General features: G+C 34.6%; 1 protein-coding gene and 1 pseudogene across 5 annotated transcripts in view; one reads left to right on the top strand and one right to left on the bottom strand.

Moving 5' to 3' along the window:
- The window catches only part of LOC117314820, a 64,098-nt pseudogene that overhangs the window by 4,388 nt on the left and 36,574 nt on the right, over nucleotides 1–23,136 (top strand).
- LOC117314821 overlaps nucleotides 17,614–23,136 on the bottom strand; it is a 34,862-nt gene continuing 29,339 nt past the window's right edge. For all 5 annotated transcript variants that reach the window (XM_033868926.1, XM_033868928.1, XM_033868927.1 and 2 more), the window contains exon 4: nucleotides 17,614–23,127. In XM_033868926.1, coding sequence (XP_033724817.1) covers nucleotides 21,878–23,127 — 1,250 coding nt within the window. In that variant the 3' untranslated portion in view covers nucleotides 17,614–21,877. The remainder of the gene's footprint in view (nucleotides 23,128–23,136) is intronic.

Below are 23,136 nucleotides of genomic sequence, written 5' to 3'. Positions count from 1 at the left end.
CTACAAAATGGCTGTTAACGCCACGACAGTTGTTAAGCTAAATAGTGTCTCCATTGGTGTAATTTGCTTATATGTGGCCGAACTATTCTGACAGAATCTTTATGGGAAATCTGACGATGAAAGGATAGCATACGTGATATACCCCTGTATATAATGGTGATATATCTAAAGATATAATCGAATTTTCCGGATATAACGAGGAGAAAACAGTTACACGAAGACAACTTAACAAAATCCAATATGGCGCTTATTCCAGATGTTCCGGAAGGGTAAGCATCCTCATGTACGATTCCTGCAATGCAAATCTACGTCAAAAAGATGAAGTTCAAATGAAGACAATAATGGAGACTTCACTACCTTGCCATTGTCATAAATTGTATATCATGCCTACCTGTAATATGTAAACATAATGCCGAGAAGCAGGGTGTTGTTATTATGGAATAGAATATTCCAATAGTCGAATGTTGATATACCATATATCTCTGATTAGCATGTTAGATGTTGAGTCTGTGCCAACTACAGCCAGGACCTGTATACCTATAAGAGTACAACCTACAAAAGCTCATTGTAGTTTTCGATATCTTATCGTACATGTAAGCACGACTAAAATTAGGTCTGCTTGCGATCCGGTCACGCTGAAATTGAGTGCCTGTGTAACGTTGAAAATGGACCCTGCAGTCATTTGTCAACGGAAAGTCCGTTGTTGATCGCATTCCGGGTCCATAATAAACATTGAAATCTAACCCCAGTTCCATTTTAACAGGTTCCACTGGCTACAGAATTATTACAGAGTGTTGTTTTAGACACTTTATGGAGAGTATGCAATATCAATCAATTTAATTTTGCCTTTATCATGTGACGTAACGTACCTTATACTTATCTTTGTGTAAAAGAATGTTACATATACTTCCGTTCCGTAGTATGTGAGGTTATACACCCTCTTCCGACTCTAGCTGGTGTCTAATGTCTATTTAACTTCGGATGCGGTAGAGAATATATGTTTAATATTTCCCCGGGATGTAATATATAAATTCCATAATATCTGTCGTATTTGGAAGATTTGTGTATGGGGAAATGTTAATACTGTATTCGTTACATCAAACACATACCTAATCGGTGACACTGGTGGTCAGCACACCACAATGGACGATAAGACTATGCGACGGTTACTGTGGTTAGATTAGAGATGGCTAAAATGTGGATCATTTATCATTTCCAATTGTCTTTTTCAGGCCAAACGCGGCCACATTTGGAGATCTTGTAAGTATTTTTTACATCTTGTTGTCGCACTCAGAGTATAATTATTCATATCGCAAAATAATTTCCAAATCGTGTTACAAGCAATTCCAAACAAGACTTGATTGCATGTGTTTATTGTGACTTAATGCTAGATATACGTTTAATAACAATGTATTATAAGCACCCGCTCTGAATAAGCACATTCCCGAATCAAGAAACAACAGGGCACCATATCCATTACCTGGACGAAAAATAACAATGGAATTCCTTTCACCATTTCTTTATCGCTTTTGATGATTTGGATGTAAGAATACATGTTATTTTTCCAAAACAGTAGTACAGCAACCAATGGTAAAATAGGAACAACAAAATATAGATTTACATAGAAAGTATAATGAAATTAAGACCAGGTGCTCAGGAAGAGTAAGCTTCAACAGCTTCATCAGCAACACACGCTTACCAATCTAGGTCAATTCCACGTTAAGTCACATACTCAAATACCAATCAAACAGTTCAGAAATGTTGAATAGCTTACAGATGTGAACATTTTTACTACATATATGTTATCAACGAAAACATGTTCTGCTGACGTCTATTTAAAATGACGTCATGCATGAATAATCATTTGTTGACATGTTATCAACATTAATTGATTTTCTATTAAGTAACTTTTGCTATAAATTTGCAGTTCCGATATGCTACCTGTCTGGACAAATTCCTCATGTTCCTCGGCTCCATGTTTGCAATTGTACACGGTGCTGGGTGGCCGGTACTTTCCATTGTATTTGGACAGATGACCACTGAGTTTGTTTTTGGTGAGTTACTGAAACTATCAATTTTAATGTTGCACGAATCAATTTTCTTCCCTTTGGCAACACCAGAAAGAAACAGGTTTTAAACCAATATATGTGATTCTAAAGTAGCATTACTATAATGAATCGCATCAGATGGTATTTTTTAACGTGCAATTTTTTTTTGTTTTTGTATTTTTTTTTTTTTGATAACACCTTTATTTGAAATCAAACTAAAGGTGCCATAAGTACCAAAAGCAATATTCGAACATCATTCGGGATATGTTGGCAAAGAACATGTACGTCTTAGAAGTAGAAGTAGTGTTATGATAACATCATCATATCATTTGTATCTTTCTAATGAGATTAACGAAAGTCATGTTAACAAAATAGAACCTAAAACTTTATCCAAAATGTTGTTTTATGCGTGTATGCTTTTAAATGAAGAAAACATTCCTTTAATTACTCTTTCATAGGTCCAGGAGGTACGAATGACACAAAAAACGACACGTCAAATATTGTGGTAAACGGTTCAGACTCAAATCAAGAGTTCAGTGACAATATGACCAAATATGCACTGTACCAGGTATACATCGGCGCCGCTGTATTCGTCGCTTCTTACTTTCAGGTAAATTTCATCATTCATGTTTTTGTCGATTGTATGTCGCTTTAAGGCGAGGAAAATTATCAAACATTATTTATCAAGTTTAAGCAGCAACTGTTTTTGGTTGCTGTAAACGTGAATATGTTAGAGGTTATCTTAATTTTGCCCTGGAAGAAATGCGAAAAATATCTTTCATGCTAATATAATGAACATTGGCAATGCGCAAAAACATTGGTGTTTATTAAATCTTACTGGCAAGGCAGACAATTTCACTTTTTATTGTTTTCTCTAATGACTTTTGTGTTTGAAGTCCATATTATGATGAACGCTTAAGAAAATAGGGCTTTATCATGCATGATTAGCATAATTGCCTGTTACGTGATAATAACAAAAAGATAAAACCCAGCAGCTAAGTTCAGAACACAATTTAATGATATATACAAAACTAAGCAAGTTACAGAGATAATTCACAATTAAAATTAAAGTGGTATACAAGGTGGTGTATTAAATTAACACTGTTAATTACTTATTTTATAACAGCTGTCCTTGAGTAATCCTTTCCTGTCCGTTTCTCCAGAATTAAGAATGTTTATAGATCCCACATTTCACAGTTCCAGGCAATCAACACTCCAACAGAATTCATACAGCTCTCCTCGATAATTGTAGACCAGTTCTTAGCATCAGGCAATTAATAATCCACCAAATTTCATATAGCTCTCCTTGACATTTGTAAACCAGTTCCTGGTATCAGGCAATTAATAATCCAATATAATTCAGCTCTTCTTGACAATTGTAAACCAGTTCTTGGTACCAGGCAATTAATAATCCAACAAAATTCATTTAGCTCTCCTTGACATTTGTAAACCAGTTCTTGGTATCAGGCAATTGATCATCTAATACAATTCATATAGCTCTCCTTGACATTTGTAAACCAGTTCTTGGTATCAGGCAATTGATAATCCAATAGAATTAAGCTCTTCTTGACAATTGTAAACCAGTCCTTGGTACCAGGTAATTAATAATCCAACAAAATTCATTAAGCTCTCCTTGACATTTGTAAACCAGTTCTTATAATAATTTGTCTCTCATGCTATTCATACTATATTGTCAAATCTTTTAAGTACATTCTCCAACTATTTCCTTTCTAGATTTCTCACACACACATCTTGTAAACAACCACTTGTCAATAAACACTTATAAACAAAATATTATGACACATCTGTCATCAAGAAGATTCCAGAAAATATATTTACATATATGATTGCAAGTGCTTTATATTTCTGTAAGAGTTGTCTCCTTTTAACCACTAGTATATGTAACATTCTTTACAGCAATGTACTTTAAAACAATTTTTTTTTAAGTATTTAAGTGTAAGTAATGTTTAATATTATCTAAAACTATGCATCAATTAGTGCGCTATACAATACTGCACAAGGACATTGTTGTATAACTTTACCATACCATATACTTTCATTGAATATTTACTTATAAAAAGACTGCCTGTTGGACAACATCATGCGAAAGACAGGCCAACAAGATCCGACTGAGTTTTTTCCGGTCCATATTGAGACAAGATATTGCCTGGTACGACACGAAAAAGAGCGGAGAACTGACCACCAGATTAGCCGAGTAAGTGCATTGTTAACTGCTTCCTTCGAGGACTCATCAGTGATGATAAAGGTATAAAGAGCGCCTGGTTGCATGCTTTGTACTTTCCTTGGAATTCATTTGTGACATTCGTCCTACCTTTTATTTATGTATATATATCCCTCTCAACGTTTGCTAAAACCATTTGATAAATCGTTGATGTTTGTTGATTTTGCCAGATATTCTTCATCTACAGGCCAGAATACTAGTATTTGTGAAACAACCGTGAAACATATCTAACGTGGAATTGCACGATTTGATTAAATTAATAATATCTGATAATCATAATGAAGTATTAAAAGGAAGCATTAGTATTAAGATCATCCTTCTATCATACATAACCTTATTTTTTTTTTCTTTTCCGCCTTTTTACATTGACATCTGTTTTTGACTTTGAACAAAATAAAGATACTAACATCACACATATGATAATATTTACAACCTTGTGAGATACTCTTCCATAAGATACAACAGATGTTTTGTTTCGTACTTTTGGTAAGTGCATGTGGCCATTGTTTTCACTGCAGTGACCTTGAGAGAGTAAGGGAAGGGATTGGTGACAAGATAGGTTTCTGCGTACAGTATTTGGCAGCTTTCTTTGGCGGTTTTGCAATTGGCTTCTGGAAGAGTTGGAAGATGACTTTAGTAATGATGTCACTTACACCTTTTATGGCCATCTGTGCAGCTTTATTTGCGAAGGTAAATAATTGATCTTGTTTCAACTATACCAGAGAATAATACATCATCATTTATCAATTATTATCAGTGCATTATTCTATTGAATAACATTATGCATTTGCTTACTTTTTTCAGGTTTATACAAGGGGTTTGTAAACCTGAGAAAGGTGATATCGCCTTTCGAAGGTTGACAAATCCTTGTATTAACCTGACAAAGTAAACTGTTTTGTTATAGGACAAATTTATCGACATTGTGTTACAAATGAAATGCGGTACTTAATGCACATTTTGTTACACAAGTAAACAAACCCGAAGACGAATTATCTGCATTTTCATTGGTCAAAATATGATGCGTCACGGGAAGCCCCTTGGATTCTTATATCTACCTCGCGTGGATACATTATTTATTTTCAGGTTAATATTAGATTTTGTCAAAACCTCTTAGCGACCTTTAGACCAATCAGAGACAAGGAAATATCGAAAGTCATATAATATATATATATATATATAACTGCTTTTAAATATCCCCACTTCTATGACGTCACAATAGAATCCTCATTGATGATGTCATGCTGTGTTACAATGTAGGCAACTAAATAGGCAACTAAATAATAACAGTATATTATTCACTTTGGTTGATGTTTGTAAACAATGATACACAGAATGCCGAATAGAGTGACGATGGTGCGAATGACGACTTTTGGCAGCAGTTCTCCTCTTGTACAATATGCATTCTTGTAGGGAACTACTGAATTGTAACTTTATTTGCACATTTTTTTCCATTGATTTCGGTATTTGCAAAACACTTTGTGGACACCTTTAATGTTCGTAATAAATAGGAAGCATTTTTTATATATATTTAAAAACAAAAATGCTTGATATTTTTTCCAACAGGGGTTGAGTTTATATCCATTCCATATATATGTATATGTATATATATCGTGGTATTGAGTATATTTTTGGATAACGTCGATGTTACTACGATACTACGAGATCAACCCAATAAGCCAGTGTTTGAAACATGTTTTACAGAAAATGCAATCTCTGTCCAAAAACGCACAAGCATCATACGGAGACGCGGGAAGTATCGCCGAAGAAGTGTTGTCGTGTATCCGTACTGTCATATCCCACAATGGACAGAGACAGGAACGCAGCAGGTACCCTATCGTTCTAAATTCGTCCACCATTCTAGTATCCTTGTTACACAAAGCTGGTCTATATATCTATCCATTTTAATCAAGCAGCTGTGGTATCTAAGAAATATGACTGTTAACTTCAATGGTGTTGATAGGACAAATTCCACAGTAACAAAACATTATTCCTTATATGAAAACCGACTAATTGACTTCAATATGAAAATGTAGCCACATTGGAAACGTATTAGATCAAATTTCTTTGAACGCTAAATTCATATGCTAGGTATGGTGTCAATTCAAATATAGATATTTTAGCAATTGAACGAATTTCTTGAAATTACTAAAATATGTTCCATTTCCCTGTCAATATAAGACCATATCTCATTTTCAAACTCAAGAGCCGATTAAGGATATAGGCAATGCAAAATTACCAGGTATGAAGTAATACACTGAAAATGAAATCATAAGCATTATTGAACTTCCTACTAGATAATAACATTGCTTGATGGCAAGACGATTTATTTACATGAAATAGGACATGAAGTTTGATGTCTTTGATACTCATTAGTGAACACCTTAATTACGTTGTCTTTTAACCGGTCCTCAGCTTGGGACATTTTTTTGGATTCGATTTTAATTTGCCATAGGCTCTTCCTGGGTATATTTTTTTTCCTTTGTCTCTTTTCTGTCATTTCCTATGTTTTTTTCTCGTTTTCTCGTGTTCAGTTAGTTTTCTTGACACATAGATACCCTCTCCGTCTCCTTTTTATCGTAGCAAATCGTGCAAAATATGCAGCCGGATAAACCTACTACTGTAGGACACATCCAACTGTCATCATATGCTTAGACTTTGAGGAGATTTATTTAGATTTTTTGACATTTTCAGTTAAGAACCCCTCTTTAGATTACAAAAGGGGAGTATTCACTTGGAAATGCTTTCGGAGACATTTGTCAAAACCGTTCAAAACTCGGGTCGCTATATATTGTATTTTTGTACATTTTCATGTACAAGAAATTCCTCTTATAAAGGTTTCTGGTGACATCAAATATCTCATAAAGAAACATATCCATTTTTCCGTTTCAAAATATTTTATTGCGCAGATCGTGGGACAAAGGGAACTGACCAACAGGCGTAGCCTGTACCTGCGCTCCCCACGTGATATGTGATGTTTATTTTATGTACACGTTTGTTTGAATACGTTGATTTATATGATATATGATATTTCTGTTATCTTTGTAGATATGAACAGGCTCTACAAATATGTAAGACGATTGGAATTAAAAAGGGTTTATTGCAAGGGCTTCTAATGGGATTTCTTATGCTCACAATGTTTTCAACTTACGGATTAGCATTCTGGTGAGTGATGCAATACTTTTTGCGAAATATTGGATAATTAAAAATTCAAATTTGCCAAGAGTTCAAATGATATACACAAGAAAGAAACTTTGAAATTATCTTATTGATATTAGATAAAATACTGAAAATTATAAAAAAAATCTTCTATGAAGTAATCGTACCGAGACTACTGTTTGTTACCGACGAAACCATAAAATATAATATCAAGAATGTACTGTAGGAGCATGTAGATAGGATGAAGATAGAACTGTACTACCAAGCTGTCCTTTAAGGAACAATTATTGGTGTTAGGGACCATGCGTGTGAAAATCCAGAAAACTATAATTTCTATTATATATATATATATATATATATTTATATTATTGACATTCAACATTGACATTATGTGTCTAAGACATTCAACGTGGACAGATTTCAGCTGGTTTTGCTGTTGTACATTACAGGTATGGAACTGAACTTGTCAAGGATTATTTCACCAGTAATGGAGTGGACGGCATAGAGCCAGGAACAGTGTTAACAGTATGTTATGTTCGGAAGTTATAGGAGTTCTTATATCAGTCTACCACATATGATTTGGTGTCTTAACCTATATTGCAATTGATTAAATACCCCCCCCCCCCCTGCTTCCATTTAACCTACCTAGTCGTTACACTCTAAACCTGCACATACAGTGAACACTGGCTTTACTGATGGGACTAAGTCAATGTGGTAATACTGCTATGGCTGTGTGCTGGTAAAGTCAGTGCTAAGCAAGGACAGTGGAGGATGTCGCAATTCTGGTCGGATGTTACCGGATGTCGTTAAAATCAGTTGTCAGATCTTACTGTATGTACAATATATGTGTAAGGTATAATTAATTTCATTATCGTGATGCATTTGTAACGGATGGGCGATATTGTACGTACAACTATAAGATTCCCCGTTTAAAACACATGATAACCAAACATAAATGATTTTTTTTTAAAATAAGATTGCATACAAATAGCATGAACGTTAAATAAATGCATAATATTGTTTATTGCATAAAAAATCACAAACCTAAATTAAGTTTCCGTCATGTATATCCGTCTATTATGAAATGATATGTAATCCTAGTTTACCTATTAGTATATCGCTACAAATGTTGTTTGTTTCAAGGTGTTTTTCTGTGTTATGATTGGATCATTTTCGATCGGAAATGCAGCGCCATCTATCGGCAACGTTTTTATCGCCAAAGGTTCCGCAGCAGTTCTCATCGAAATTATTGACCGAGTAAGTGGAAATCATTTACCAATAGACATGATCATGGCTATTTGTCATACTTGTCTATTATTCCATCATTTTAAGACCACCATTAATTGTGCAGTATAAATATATATATATACTATTCTATTCAATTGGTCAAAAAATGAAAACAGTCAATGTATATTTGGTAATAGTTTCGGGTGATGTCATTCGCGATGTACGCGCTTATTAAATATACCGATAATGAATACCGATGCATCGTATATCTGTATATACAGCCCCAATTTTAAGAACAATACAGTATTTATTATATCATTATCTGAACAATTTAGAAGAGTGACAGTTGTACTGATTCTTTCTTAATTATGATGTTAATTAATAGATAATTATTTTAAAACACGAACGACTAGATATAATGCAATTACTGATGCACAATATTCGTTTTAAATATATGCGCTCAGTAATCTTATCTTTGAATTAAAAGAATGTATATATAATTTATTTAAGATATTACTTATCGATGGTATTACCTAGCATTGTATCAGACTCGAAGTCAGGATGTTTACTAAAAGAAGGTTTCTCTAATGATTTAATAAATGTAATGTATAATAATATGCATATAGAAATGGAATGTCAGTTTATTTTTATATTTTTGTATACAAACAAGACAAATTGAATGAAGAAGCTAGCTTTTTGAACATGGGTAATACATATTAGGTGTCTGACAATTTCGACATATACACTGTACATATACTAAACAATACATGTTTTTACTGTAGGTGCCGCCAATCGATGCTTCGTCGTCAAGTGGACAAACCCTTTCAACTATAAACGGTAGCATTGAATTCCAAGATGTCGACTTCTCTTACCCAGAGAAGGAAAAGCGTCCCGAGACAAAGGTATGGCACCATCTTACCAATTGGCAATATCCACCTTATTTAAAAAAGAGATTTTGAAAGACATACATCAGTAAATAACAAGATTCTTTGATATTATCGGAAAATGATTTACTAGTGTATATTCATTATTGCATTTTGACCAAATCCATCGTAAAAAAGAAGATATAATGATATAGCAATGATAGCCAAAGGAGACATATTTCGGTCGGATAAATGATTGATTTGATGCCATTTACACTCTTCAAAACACATGCTAATGTTATCATAAACAATAGGTTGTGTGTATACACCTTTTTATTTCCTCATTTATTGTAGGTTATAAGTAATTAATGAAAAAAATAAGTAAGAAAATTGTGAATGGCATTAATATTTTCAGTAACTTGTAGAATCAATCCTTGTTAATGTAGTTACTCTGACGGTTTTAGGTCCTCAAGAAGTTTAACATGTCAGTAAAACCAGGCCAGACCGTTGCGTTAGTGGGGCCCAGTGGGTGTGGCAAGTCGACTGTGATGAGTCTGTTACAAAGACTGTACGACCCCAAAAATGGTGTGGTAAGGCATATGCAAGGGGCTTACTAAATATATCTTAAATTCTGATAATATGAGTTCCGAATTCTTAGTTGTTCCCTCAAAGCTAAAAAAGTTATATTGGCATTCCAAAGCGTTTTCTTCAACAGCAAATTCAGAGGTGAACTAGTCGTAAACCATTTGCAAGTTTAAAGTAAGCTATCATTTGTTTTCACGTAGATAAAATGCTGTACTACTTTTCCTATATGATCCATCAAGGAAAGCAATTTACTCATTTATAAAGCATGTAATAGGTTTCCCTTGATGGCGTGGACTTGAAGGACCTCAACGTAAGATGGCTAAGACAAAACATCGGCGTCGTGTCACAGGAACCAATCCTCTTCGGCTACTCTATCGCACAGAACATTAGGCTGGGGAAACCTGAAGCAACAAACCAAGAGATAGAAAACGCAGCAAAGGCAGCTAATGCGCATGACTTCATTACAGCTCTTCCTGAGGTAAGGGTCTCCGTAAGCATGTATAAGAGGAGATTATGTAGAGGTTTTTACTGCCGTGATTAAATTTTACTGAAAGGTAATTAATTTTACTAATAAAATAATGTTCTTCGTGTGTGTCAACAAGACTTGTTATATAACTTTGGCTGTTGCAGTTCCCTAAAACACCCGCCAATGAATTAAATAGTCAATCAAAAATAAGCAAGCAAATTAGGCAACAATTCTAAGCGTTACCATATAAATTGTGAGTTATGTTTCTCCCGTTAAAATTCACACAATATCGCCTTCTTTCCGTCTGGTCCTTACCATCACTTAACACATCCTCCATACTCCAGGAGTACGTTTACTTTCCCTTTCTTTACTTACCGCCTTCTGGTGGATAAAACAAAAAGACTATATCTGTAGTTTTATTTTTTTCTGGGCTTCAAACAAATCTCGATGTCGCCGCACCATTAAATTGACTGTTTTGGAACTTGGTTGTCGTTGTTATGTAATTTTGAAACGAAATGCACCAGGGAAGTTCATTCGTTAGTTTTTTTCTGACATTAATCAAATAGCTAGCCGTGTGCCTTCGATTTTGTTATGACATATTCTAGAGATGTGTTACTGCATGTTGTTGCTTAACATCTTATCCTAGCATGCTTTCTATCACTTGCTATATCCTGAATATATATATCTTCAGCTGTTCACCATTTGTGTGTCTATTGTATTGCTATTGATGTCTTTTTATGATTTTGTTATGGTCATGACAGGGTTACAATACAATGGTTGGAGAAAGAGGCGCACAGTTGTCTGGAGGACAGAAGCAGAGAGTGGCTATCGCTCGTGCCCTAGTCAGAGATCCTCGTATACTTCTCCTGGATGAGGCGACTTCAGCTCTTGACTCCAAGAGCGAAAAAATCGTCCAAGATGCTCTGGACAGGGTAAGAGTGAACATGCGGTAATCTAAGCTTTTTAGCTTTTCGTTTTAGGAGTTCAGCCTAATATTTGAAATTCCTTGTTCATCATTATTTGTGATTTATGTATATCTTAGTCGGCTGTCAGGAATATTCAGTGGATGTCGAAATCACTTTATAGACAATATTTCAATATTCTATTTTTTCGTATACTCTTATAATATAGGAGCAGTAATATAATACAGTAGCGATAATCTAATAGTTTGTCCGTCATTTGAATACATATTAAGCTTAAGCCATTCATTATTCAAACGTATCAGAAGGAAATTACGCTAAGCGCTTTGTTACATTAATATAATCGGCAGTGTGTGCTGAAGCTGAGAAAGGTAAATGAATGTTACCAAAATTAAATGTTATTATATCAGATGTCATAATTGACATAATTATGTGATATGTTACACTTCAGGCACGAGAGGGAAGGACCACGATAGCTATCGCACACAGATTGTCCACCATACAGAACGCAGACCTCATTTGTGTGGTAGATGACGGCAAAATATTCGAACAGGGCACACACGACGAACTGATGAACAAGAAAGGACTTTACCACGAGCTAGTAATGGCACAAGCTCTCGCGGAAGAGGAAAGTGACGAAGACGACGACGTCGATGATAATGATGGAAAGCAGATTGATGAAGAGGAAGGAGAGGGCAAAAACTCAGGTATTTTGATTACATTTTGATTTTTGATTCGTCAACAAAAATCTTTGTGTGATTTGTGAATCCACCATAAAATAATGACGATACATCTATAAATAGACTAACATTTCACAGGTAACAAAAACAACTTAAGTATATTAGGATCACATTGAAAAAATGCATACGGTAATAACACGTCAATCTAAAGGAGAAATGTGTAAACAAGTACGTTGTATGTATGTGGGCATTTTAAACATGTATGTAATGAAAATGTTTCCAGGTAGCAGTAATCTATATGTTATTCCTGGTAGTAACATATTATGTTATCATACGTTCGACAGGTTATTCGAATTTTAGTAAATATTTACATCTTAGCCTGTAATCCCAATCAACCTAACGAATGCTTCATGAAAGATTTATTCTAACATGTCAAGCCAATGAGTATAGAGAGAGTGCATATACAAGGTCCTTATAGAAAAGGCTTGACAGATATCAGAATTATTTTTATCATTATATTTAGAACAAATAATATATTTTACAGCTGCTGAATTAGAAGTAGGGCAAATTCACATAGAAGCTAAATTCAAAGCTAAAAGATCACGAAAAGCGTCACATAGGTCTTCAACCTCCGACAAACATGTAGTACGTCAAACGTCCCGACAGATGTCTCGACAGATATCAATCAAAGTACCCACCGCTAAAGGTGACAAGGAAAAAGAGGTAGGTTTTGCTTAGTAAAGATTCAGTTAATTGAAACAATGCTTTAATTCTTGCTTTTCTTTGTTTATTTCTTAGGTGGGCCGTTCGTTCGATATTTAATTTAAAAACATACACAAAGCTGTTTCTGATAACGAAAATCAAACTTTCTACATAAACCGATGATTTTGAGATCACCATAGTTAAAATTATCTGTTTTCCTACGTGGAACTAAATCGCAAGGCGTAAATCATATAAAGTATGGCACATGGTTCCGTTTAGACAGCTCTTAACATTAAAACCAGAATACACTAATGTAGGTTATACAGTCATTCTATTATGTTGGATTATAAAGATACACATTTAACATTTTACCAGGAAGTTGAAGAAGAGGAGTATGATCCACCGAAGTATTTACGTATTTTACGTGAAAATGCGCCAGAGTGGCATTTCATTTTGCTCGGTTGTATCGCCTCAGGAATCGGAGGATGCACAATGCCAGCCTTCGCCATTTTCTTCAGTGAAATGATTAAGGTATTGTATGGTTTGAAGGATGGATGTGTGAATGAAAACAAAAACATTTTGAACATCAGTTTTATTATCAAGTTCTAAAACAGACCCTAATGTAAGGTAATCACTCAGTTTGACTTGATGTGAGGACGAACATGAAAACCTAACTTTTATTTTTATTACAGGTTTTCATTAAACAAGGAGAGGACAGTGTATTGTGGAGTATGATGTTTGTCGGTCTTGGCGTTCTTAACTTCATTGTTCAAACAGTATCAGTAAGTACAATATTATGTGGCCAATCGGTTACTTGGAGTAAGAATTTTGTAGCATAATACCGTTATATGCATTGCGGTATTAAAAGACGTCTAGAGAAACATTCATTCCTAATATCCTTATTACTAAGCTAAATTCCCGTCAATCCCTTTTCGTTATAGATGAAATATATATCAGAGCCATTATCAAGTTATACGGTTTAAGTTGGCTATTGTTTGCTTCAGATAGGGAAAAAATTAATAAGAAAAAATAATAATGAAAAAAAAAAAAATGAAAAATATAGGAGCATTTCACTAAAATGTCATTACAAGGATACAGTAAAGTAAATTAAGGTAAGATCACATCAACTATCGCCTAGGTATCTGAAATAGAAAAAAATGAAACTTAATTAGGTAAAATTTGCAGGTTTTGAAAACCTGTTGTTCTACAAAGTTTTACAAAGCGCTTTAACATTTATTCCGAAATATTTGTTTTAAATGCTGTATAGAGTTCTCAGTCGGAACTAGTGCGCGGACATTATTTTTGCGCATTCAGGCCTTGTTAACATTCTGCAGTAAACACTTTTACATATTTGTATGTCGCTGGCTATCTATTTTAGCGCTACATTTAATGACGGATCATTACCAACTATACAGTAGCCTGTGGTGATTTATCCTTCAGGTGTTTTCCTCTATTGCTTGGATATTATGGAAAGATTTATCATTGATAACTTTTCTCTGTTTTATTATAGAATGTTTGTTTTGCATTTTCCGGAGAGAATTTAACATTACGTCTTCGTCTGAACACCTTCACTGCTCTGTTACGTCAAGATGTGGCATATTTCGATGATCCAAGACATGCCACGGGAGCCTTGACCACCCGTCTCGCTACTGATGCTACTTTATTACAAACAGTAAGAATGACTTAGATGTTAGTTTTATGAAGTTTGAAGAAATATAATTGACGTGACTATGTATGTTTAATGAAATATCAATCCTGTTCATGAAAATCCATACTCGCCATATCATAATTGGCGATTCCTGAACGTTTTTAAGCCCAAGAAAGTTGAATATTGAAACATCCAGCGGATAAATGCTTGTTAGCTAAAACAATTATTCCTCAGTGTGGGTTCCTCTCCCATTGATGTGGTTGCACACTACCATATGCAAACCATGCATCACTACGATACTTTATATATACAGCATAATGTCCTATCATTTCAGTATTTGTATACCCAAGAACTGTTCGGCATATGGGAGTACAAAAATAATAAAGAAACAAATCTTGACGTTTCATATTCAAAATATCAAAAGTTCCATAAAGCTCCATAATAGCCTTTGGCATACTTATATGCGGCGAGCTTTCGTGAACGAAGTATGACATTTCGATCACTATTTATTTCAATATCCCTATGTTACATGGTACCAATTGGGTTTAATTTGGCGCTACTTTTCTTGTATCTGTAGGTCACGGGTATACGACTGTCAATCGTGGTATCATCCTTTGTGTCACTAATCGCCGCCCTAGTCATATCCTTTATCTTCGGATGGAAGCTTGCCCTTGTCGTTTTGGGCGGTGTTCCTATACTAGCAGCTGCAGGTACATTTTATGAATTGAAACAATAATTTGCCTAATTCAGCAATGTAAACTGTTTAAGGGGAAATGAATGAAAATTCACACAAGTGAAAACAAGTAAGTTCTCTACATATACATGTAGTGTCTCATCCTGTATGAAGGATTATGTTGATTGCTTATAGACAATGTAACAATACTATTGTAACGTCATTAGTATGGAATTATCACATAAAAACGCTTAAGTAACATCCCTACAATAAACAATTCTTACATATATGTATATTGTGAATTTGTCCAGGGTATCTACAGTTCAAAGTGATCACTGGGCAACATAAAGGCGACGAGAAAACGTTGGAGAATGCTGGGAAGGTATGTGTAATATTTAATTATTGTAAATCCACTTATTTTCGCGTGCGATTAATTTTCTCGTATTTTGCAGGCGATTACAATTCGCAAAAAATGATCATCGCGAAATTGTTTCAATCACAAGAACAGAAGGGTAAATGTATTACTAAATCGTCAAATTAAGTCGACACGATATAAGATTACAGTATATCGATCTACATAAATTGTAACCACACAGTAAACTAGGCTTAAATATATTATATACGGCGTTAGTATAATCATGTAAGTGTACATATTGTTTCATTTTACAACAAATGATTTAAGATAGACAAATACATATAATCTACTGGCTGTCTCAGGGCTCTGTAACGGTGCGAGACATCTACACTTTGTGTCACTAATTTATGACTAAATTCATACGCCAAAGGAATATTCACGTGTGTGTATCTTTAATGAAACTTTGAGGAATACAATACTGAACTGGATGTGTCATAAATACTGTGAACAAACCTATTTTCGTGGCGACATAATTTCGCATTTAGTTGCCTAATGATCTATTCTTGGCGATTTAATTTCGCGATTTACAATCATTTAAGGCCCACTGTACCTATGATTGAAGCTAGTTTGTGACAATTAATTTTCGGAAATTAATCGCAAGCGAAAATTATGTTTTACAATAAAGTCTTTACTCAGCTAAAATAACCTCATTTAATACGTCTCTAAAGAGCATTACATTTTCTTCATGGAATAGATTTACCATGTCTGTATTTTATTGAGTAAGAGAAAACAAATCAAAATAGTGTTTTCTGAAAAGGTTTCGAAAAGGTTTCGTTACATTAGATAGTGTAACAGACTACCAGTTACCGGGGTAACTCCATGTCAAATAAAAAAAAAAACGTAACTCCATGTCAAATAAAAAAAAAAACGTAACTCCATGTCAAATAAAAAAACGTAACTCCATGTCAAATTAAAAAAAACATAACTTAAATTTTGTTGGTATATTTTTCTTTTTAAGGTTGCAAGTGAAGCGATAGAGAATATCCGAACAGTCCAGACTCTGAGCAGAGAAGAATTCTTCTTCAAGGAATATTACGACAGTCTTAAAGGACCACTCCGGTAAGCAGAAAAATGCCATAGTTAACAGCGATAGATCTAGAAAATGCCACTCAGCATTGACAGTCCAGGACAAGGATAAGTGACATGAATGTATTTTATAATGGGTCGCGATCGTCAATGAACCCTAGGTCTTCATTTTTCAATGGTCTTTTACCCTTGTTTTATCGAATGTGAGTTAAAGTTATGGCCGGCAATATTGTTTCAATAATGTCATCCGGGCGTTGGGAAGTAAAAAGCAAAGACGAACAAAAATAAACGAAACTAATTTGCCGATATGGACAAACAATACATACACACTGATCAAATGTAATCAGACATTCACTTCTCCGTTACTTGTTTCATCAGGGGACACTGAAATGATATTCTTTTATACTATTTTTTGTGCTTTTGTGTGAAGTTCAAACATTTGTATTGTGCATTTAACATAGGACGTTCCTCAAACAAGCACAGATGGCTGGGATTGCGTTTGGCTTCTCACAAGGAGTTATTTTCATGATTTATGGTGGAGCTTTCAGATTCGGGGCTTGGCAAGTCGAATTAGGAGACATGACCCCCGAAAATGTCTATCGGTAAGTCTGTTCTAATCAAATGAAAGTGGCAGGTAACAATGATTTATATATAATTAGCGTGCGTTTTGTCTATTCAAAAAAGGAGGAGAAATGAAAAACATAAAGGTAAGTGAATATTCGTCGGTGGCTTTTGAACAATTTCGCGTAATTAAATTTGAAACAGTCGTGTAACATGTAACAATATACACATCTATACCTGTACAAAGATATTCAAACATTTATACCATCATATAGCAATGCAATGACTAACACTAGACATTGTGGGAGCATGTTTCCAATAACATGAAGAGCTCCCTCGGTCATTGAATGTATGTCACTTAACGGTTCACTAGTAATTGTAATTAATAACAAATCTTAATGCATTGTTTGGATTCATTTATTCGATTAAAATGTTTTAGCATAAATGGACTGTCATCACATGTTATTTGTAAAACAACTTCTGAAATCAACTGTAAAATCATAAAAAGGCTACCAGTAACATCCTATTAATATAAAGGAGCATGTCCTTTCAAGAGAACATGTGACAATTACCAGTTGATATCAACATTCCATAAAACGGATAATTTAATAACTGATATATAGATAATTTATTTGATAGCAATTAAATGGTAACGACAGTGAAAATAGAACATGCAAATGAAAACGATTGTGACAAAAAATACGTGTATTGCACAAAATCTATAGAGAAACCCTATTTTTCTTCAATGCCTTCTAATGGAACAACAAAACCTTAATGTTGGGTTAAGGAACATGTGTTAGTCACCTGACAGGCAAACATACCTTAATAGGTCTGCTGACTGGGAAAGAAACAAAAATTACCTGGAAATTTTGCTAAGACGTTTCATTTAATACTGCATTTTTGTTTTTGAAAAGTCACAGCCGATTTGAATGATTTGTGTAAAGGAATGTACAAACGGCTATACTTGTATATCGATTAACCACCGATCATCCACAAGCACCAGATTTTAGGGAAACCTTTGGATGGAAATTATATTGCAAGGAGCATGCTAATTCAATATGTATTCCCATAAAACCAACTACGATATTTCTACTAGAGGATCGAACTGGATCAAAACCACTGTATGACAAACATGAAGCATTGAAGTAATACTTAATTGCATTGATAACTTAATCAATATTATTGTCAATTATAAATTGGTCGATAAAAGTATAAGAGATCATCGGTTTGTTGAAATTAAGATATGTTTAAAATATCATTTAAACATAATTATGACGGAATAATCATGTAAATTGTCAATACATTGATATATTCAATCACAACCGGTTACCACATCAAAGCTTAAATGATTTTTGTAAAATGTGATCACTGTGAATCTAGATATGAATAAAATATAAGCAGCATATGAAGTGTAAACAGCTAATGAAATGAGATGGATTTAATGTAAATATGACATTTTACATATATTCGTGTTTTAAAACATTAGTATTGACGTGTTGGGTGAGGGGAGTCAATCCGTTATATAAATGTCCCACTATGCAGAAGCATTTCGGGAAACGGAAAATCCCTGGAGTTTATTATTAGTAAACATTCGGATGTTAAAGCTACAATCAAATTATAAGCGACAATGTTTGCGTGATTCAGAACATGAAAATGAATTTAACGGCTGTATGGTTTAACTTTTAAACGATTCGCATGGAGTACATAGTCTCATGAATGACATCGCTGATAACGATTCGCATGGAGTACATAGTCTCATGAATGACATCGCTGATCTGATATGTACATTTTACATTTAAGTAAAAGCATCGAAATTCTGCAGACACTGCATGAAACTGTCAATAGACAACGATGTCGCGTGCAAATCAATTACAACGTTTTAATTTGTTATAACCATTTGCTACATTTATTTTGCTTTAACAAATTACAAGTTATTGACATATATTGCGTGTCAATTTGTAACAATCAGACTGGGTACTGCTAAAGCAATACATGTCTCCTATCGGCGCCCGCCAAAAATAGTAAGAGTTACCCTACCTTGACTCGAAACCCCGAAACTCGAACTTGTGTGAGAAAGCACGGTCCTTTATCATTGTGTGAAGTATATACCGGGACTCGCAGCTGGTAACAGTTCTCATTATAATATTACATGTACTACCGAGAATCTGTAGTCGGAGAAACTTGTCAAAATATCATCAAAGTACGAAAACCACAAATTAATAGTATCAACGAATATCGCGAATCACCACAACCTGTAGCTCGAGCCGGCTTTATATTAACATCACTAACGAAACACAACCTCCTGCATCTGTCAATATGATTTTATTACAATATGCAGTAGATATCACTTCTGAAAATAATTTGAACAGCGAATCACCACAAACGGCGATATGCGAAATACACTTCGGACAGAATAGTTTGCAACGTGATCATATTTACCGAAAATGTGGGTATTGAAAACATGACACCCATATAAGGAAACATCATGATAATAAATTTTGCAATTTTTCAAATGCAGAAAGGATGATCTGTTACGGTAATGTTCTTACAAGTTGACCACCCCCTGTTAAATTAAGGCAATTTCGGAATGTGACAAAGCGAGATATCGCATGACGTGATTAGTCCTTTCCATCTCCTTCATCTTTGTAGACGAAGGGAAACAACTCTGTTTCTTTTCTGTTTATTTTACATTATAGCAACTAAGGGAAATAACTCGTCCGTGTCTTATCAAACGCATAGTCAACCGCAGTTAAAAGTTTGGTTAAAACGAACATTCATCTAGATTGGAAAGACAAAGTATTGCACAATATATAGAATTAATTCCAAATTGACTGACACATAATGATAATCATGATAAAAAATAAAAATCAATAATGTATGACATTCAATGGAATTTGATACAATCACTTTCATAATATTATGAAATTGTTTTCATTGTGTTAGTAAAGAATTAGATATTTACTCATTGACTAAGAAAAATTAAAATGTCAAAACAACATAAACCAATTTGGATGTAAGGCCAGATGTTGGTAAACAGTTGTCGAATTCGATTGCAAGGCCAGATTACGGTTAACAGTTGTCGAATTTAAATGCAAGGCCAGGATAAACAGTTGCTAAATGCTTGTAGTTCATCACATGTTACGATATAATTTTTGTAGTATTATGTATATCTATGTATTTGATAAATATCGGTGTTCATATTTCGATTACCGCCAATTTGTTCTTCACGAGTATTAAGATACTCGCTTAAGTAAAACTGTGTGGCATTATAAGATTTCAGAGATGTCAATGATACTGAATTGGTAGAAATGTAAGTCGATTCAATTGTTTTACACATTACAAAGAACAAAAAATATCGGAACAATCATGGCAGTAAGTACAACATACCAATAACAATGGTTATTTACAATTCATAATCTCGTAGTTAAGTATTCTTCATCATGTATATCCAGTCCTTGCTGGAAAATCGTGATGCCAATTATTTGCTGTCAAAGCATAAATGATACCATGTCTTTTAAAATTACACAAGCACCAGAAAGAACCTTCTCCAAGGGGAATCTATACGTGTAATTATTGAAAAAGATCCAGTATTCGGTGATTGCTTAGGGGTGAACGACGATCTGAGGATGGCAAAGTAGACTTAAAATAAATTTTATTTCGGTGTGCATAGAGAAAGAAGGCGAGTGTAACCCGACTATTAAACTTATTTGTTTTAATTTTATAGTTATAAAACGTCTGGAAAAATAAGTACAATCATTTCAAGCTATTGTTTCCTCAATTTGATCAAAGGTGCATCACATAAGTATTTAGAATAAATGCCTTGCATTATATACGTAGGTAAATACATTTTGCATATTTTGCAAACGTCTGTTTACTCGACCAAGTTATTTCACTCATTTTGTATAATGTATCGTAATATTTTTGTTTTTGAAATTAAGGCGATCAACGTCAGAGTAATTGTTGTATGCCTTTAAATCATCAAAATCTTAAAACATTATAATCAAACCTACTGTGTTATCTACATCCATAACACAAGGTTTTAATGTGAACACAACGAAAGAAGGTATACATATACGTACAGTTAGCCTAGGCATGGTGGGGTTATGTGATACTTTAACAAGACAGTCAAGATATAAATCTCGGAGTTCGCTTTAAAACAAGGTGATGGTTCAGTGATGGAAAAACGGGAAATGCGTGTCTTATCAAGGGCCACTATAGACATTGATCGTTTTTTTTTTTACTTAATCGTTAGACATACATAATATCTCATATATCAAAGGATGTTAGTAATAGTATCTTTCCAGCATTAAGTAGAGATAAAACACGGATGTAGAGAATCACTGAGGTTTGAAATAAATCGTACTGAAATGTTACGGAGCGTGCAAGCACATGCTTATATATGTATCGGAACACTGTTATTTTACATGTATATTACATACCATAATCACCGCTTCTCAATTTTATAGATATATACCATTATTACCATATTACTATCGCACATGCATGTACATCATAATTACCATTTCGTCAAATTACATCCTCATTAGACAGTTTTGGACTTGAACGTCCGTCCACTGTATTGATCATGGTCCGCGCACTATGCAGTAAGTCATGACGTTTTTGGGATCAGCGGACAATACCCATTAAGTGGTCATTTGAACTATTTTATCTTAAATCATCCATCGCCAAATCGATTTCATTGTCATCGACGGCCACCTGGAGTTTTATCTCTTCTACATTGAGTGATTCAATCACAGACTTTTTAAGCATCATGCCTTCAATTAACTCAGTAAGAAGTCCAGAGCGTTCGTCAGCTTGAATATTTTTCACCTGTTCACATGTCATACATATGTTACAGATGACGAGAGTGTCTTCGCTACAATACACCGACAAAACAAGGGTTCCTCTTTCTTGTTCAAAATATTTCACAATCTGCGATTTAACAGCCACATCTTTGTCAACAATGTCATTGAATTTGTCAACGTGTTGGTCAAAAGTTGGACCTCGACTTTTCCACATCACACAAAATTCCACTGGCTCCTCGTCTCCAGATAAAACCGAATCACTACTTCGACTATGCGTGTTTTTAATACTAGTTGCATGCTTTTTAGGTGTACTGGTGCCTGAAACGACTGGGGGAGTGTTTTCTTTATTTTCCGACCTTGAACTATGACTTTGCGCACGAGATTCACCTTTTCGACCTCGCTGGTTGACACCATTTTTAGTTTTCTCTTTGTGTTTAGTACGGTCACTTCCTGTATGTTTGACTTTGGAATGTGTTACTGAGGGTGTGGTGTCTTTGACATTGTATTGCACTTTGCCGGATCTATCCTGTCCATTCGAATTCCGTTGCATAGAAACTTCTGTCTTTTTTGGGGAGTATGTATTTGAACTTTCACCTTTAATCTTTTGTTGACCTTTGGCAGAAGAGCTGATATCACTCATAAATGGACTACTGCCTCTTTTGTTCGTGGTTCTGGAACGAGGCTGAACATTTCTTGGACTTTCGTTCCTTTGTCTCTCTTTAGCAGGCCCCGGATAATTTTGTTTGTACTTTTTCGCCTTCTTTCTACGAGGAATACAAAGACACCAACAGAAGCCTTTAGACTTTGCCCCATCTTCTTCTTCCTCGCCTGCTGTATCATACCCTTCCTTTTCATATGAATATTCATGAATTCGCCACATCTTTGACTTTGACCCATCACCTATTCCGTCAATCATTGTCATATTTTCGTACGACTTGTGCATACGGCGAGGCGTCAGCAGCACATTGAGATCGTTGATATTTGTTCCACCATGAGGTTTGACCTCTTTTTCTGGTGTGTCTCCATGTTTCTCCTCTAGCTGGTCACCTTCCTCCCATTTTGGGAAAAATCCCTTGATTGAATCCACTAGAATCTTAATGGTCACCTGACCTGAAAAAA

Source organism: Pecten maximus, chromosome 16 (genome assembly GCF_902652985.1).
Source record: "Pecten maximus chromosome 16, xPecMax1.1, whole genome shotgun sequence".
NCBI classification, from domain to species: domain Eukaryota; kingdom Metazoa; phylum Mollusca; class Bivalvia; order Pectinida; family Pectinidae; genus Pecten; species Pecten maximus.
Note: the sequence above shows the minus strand (reverse complement) of the source record. Positions and strands in the feature narration are given on the sequence as shown.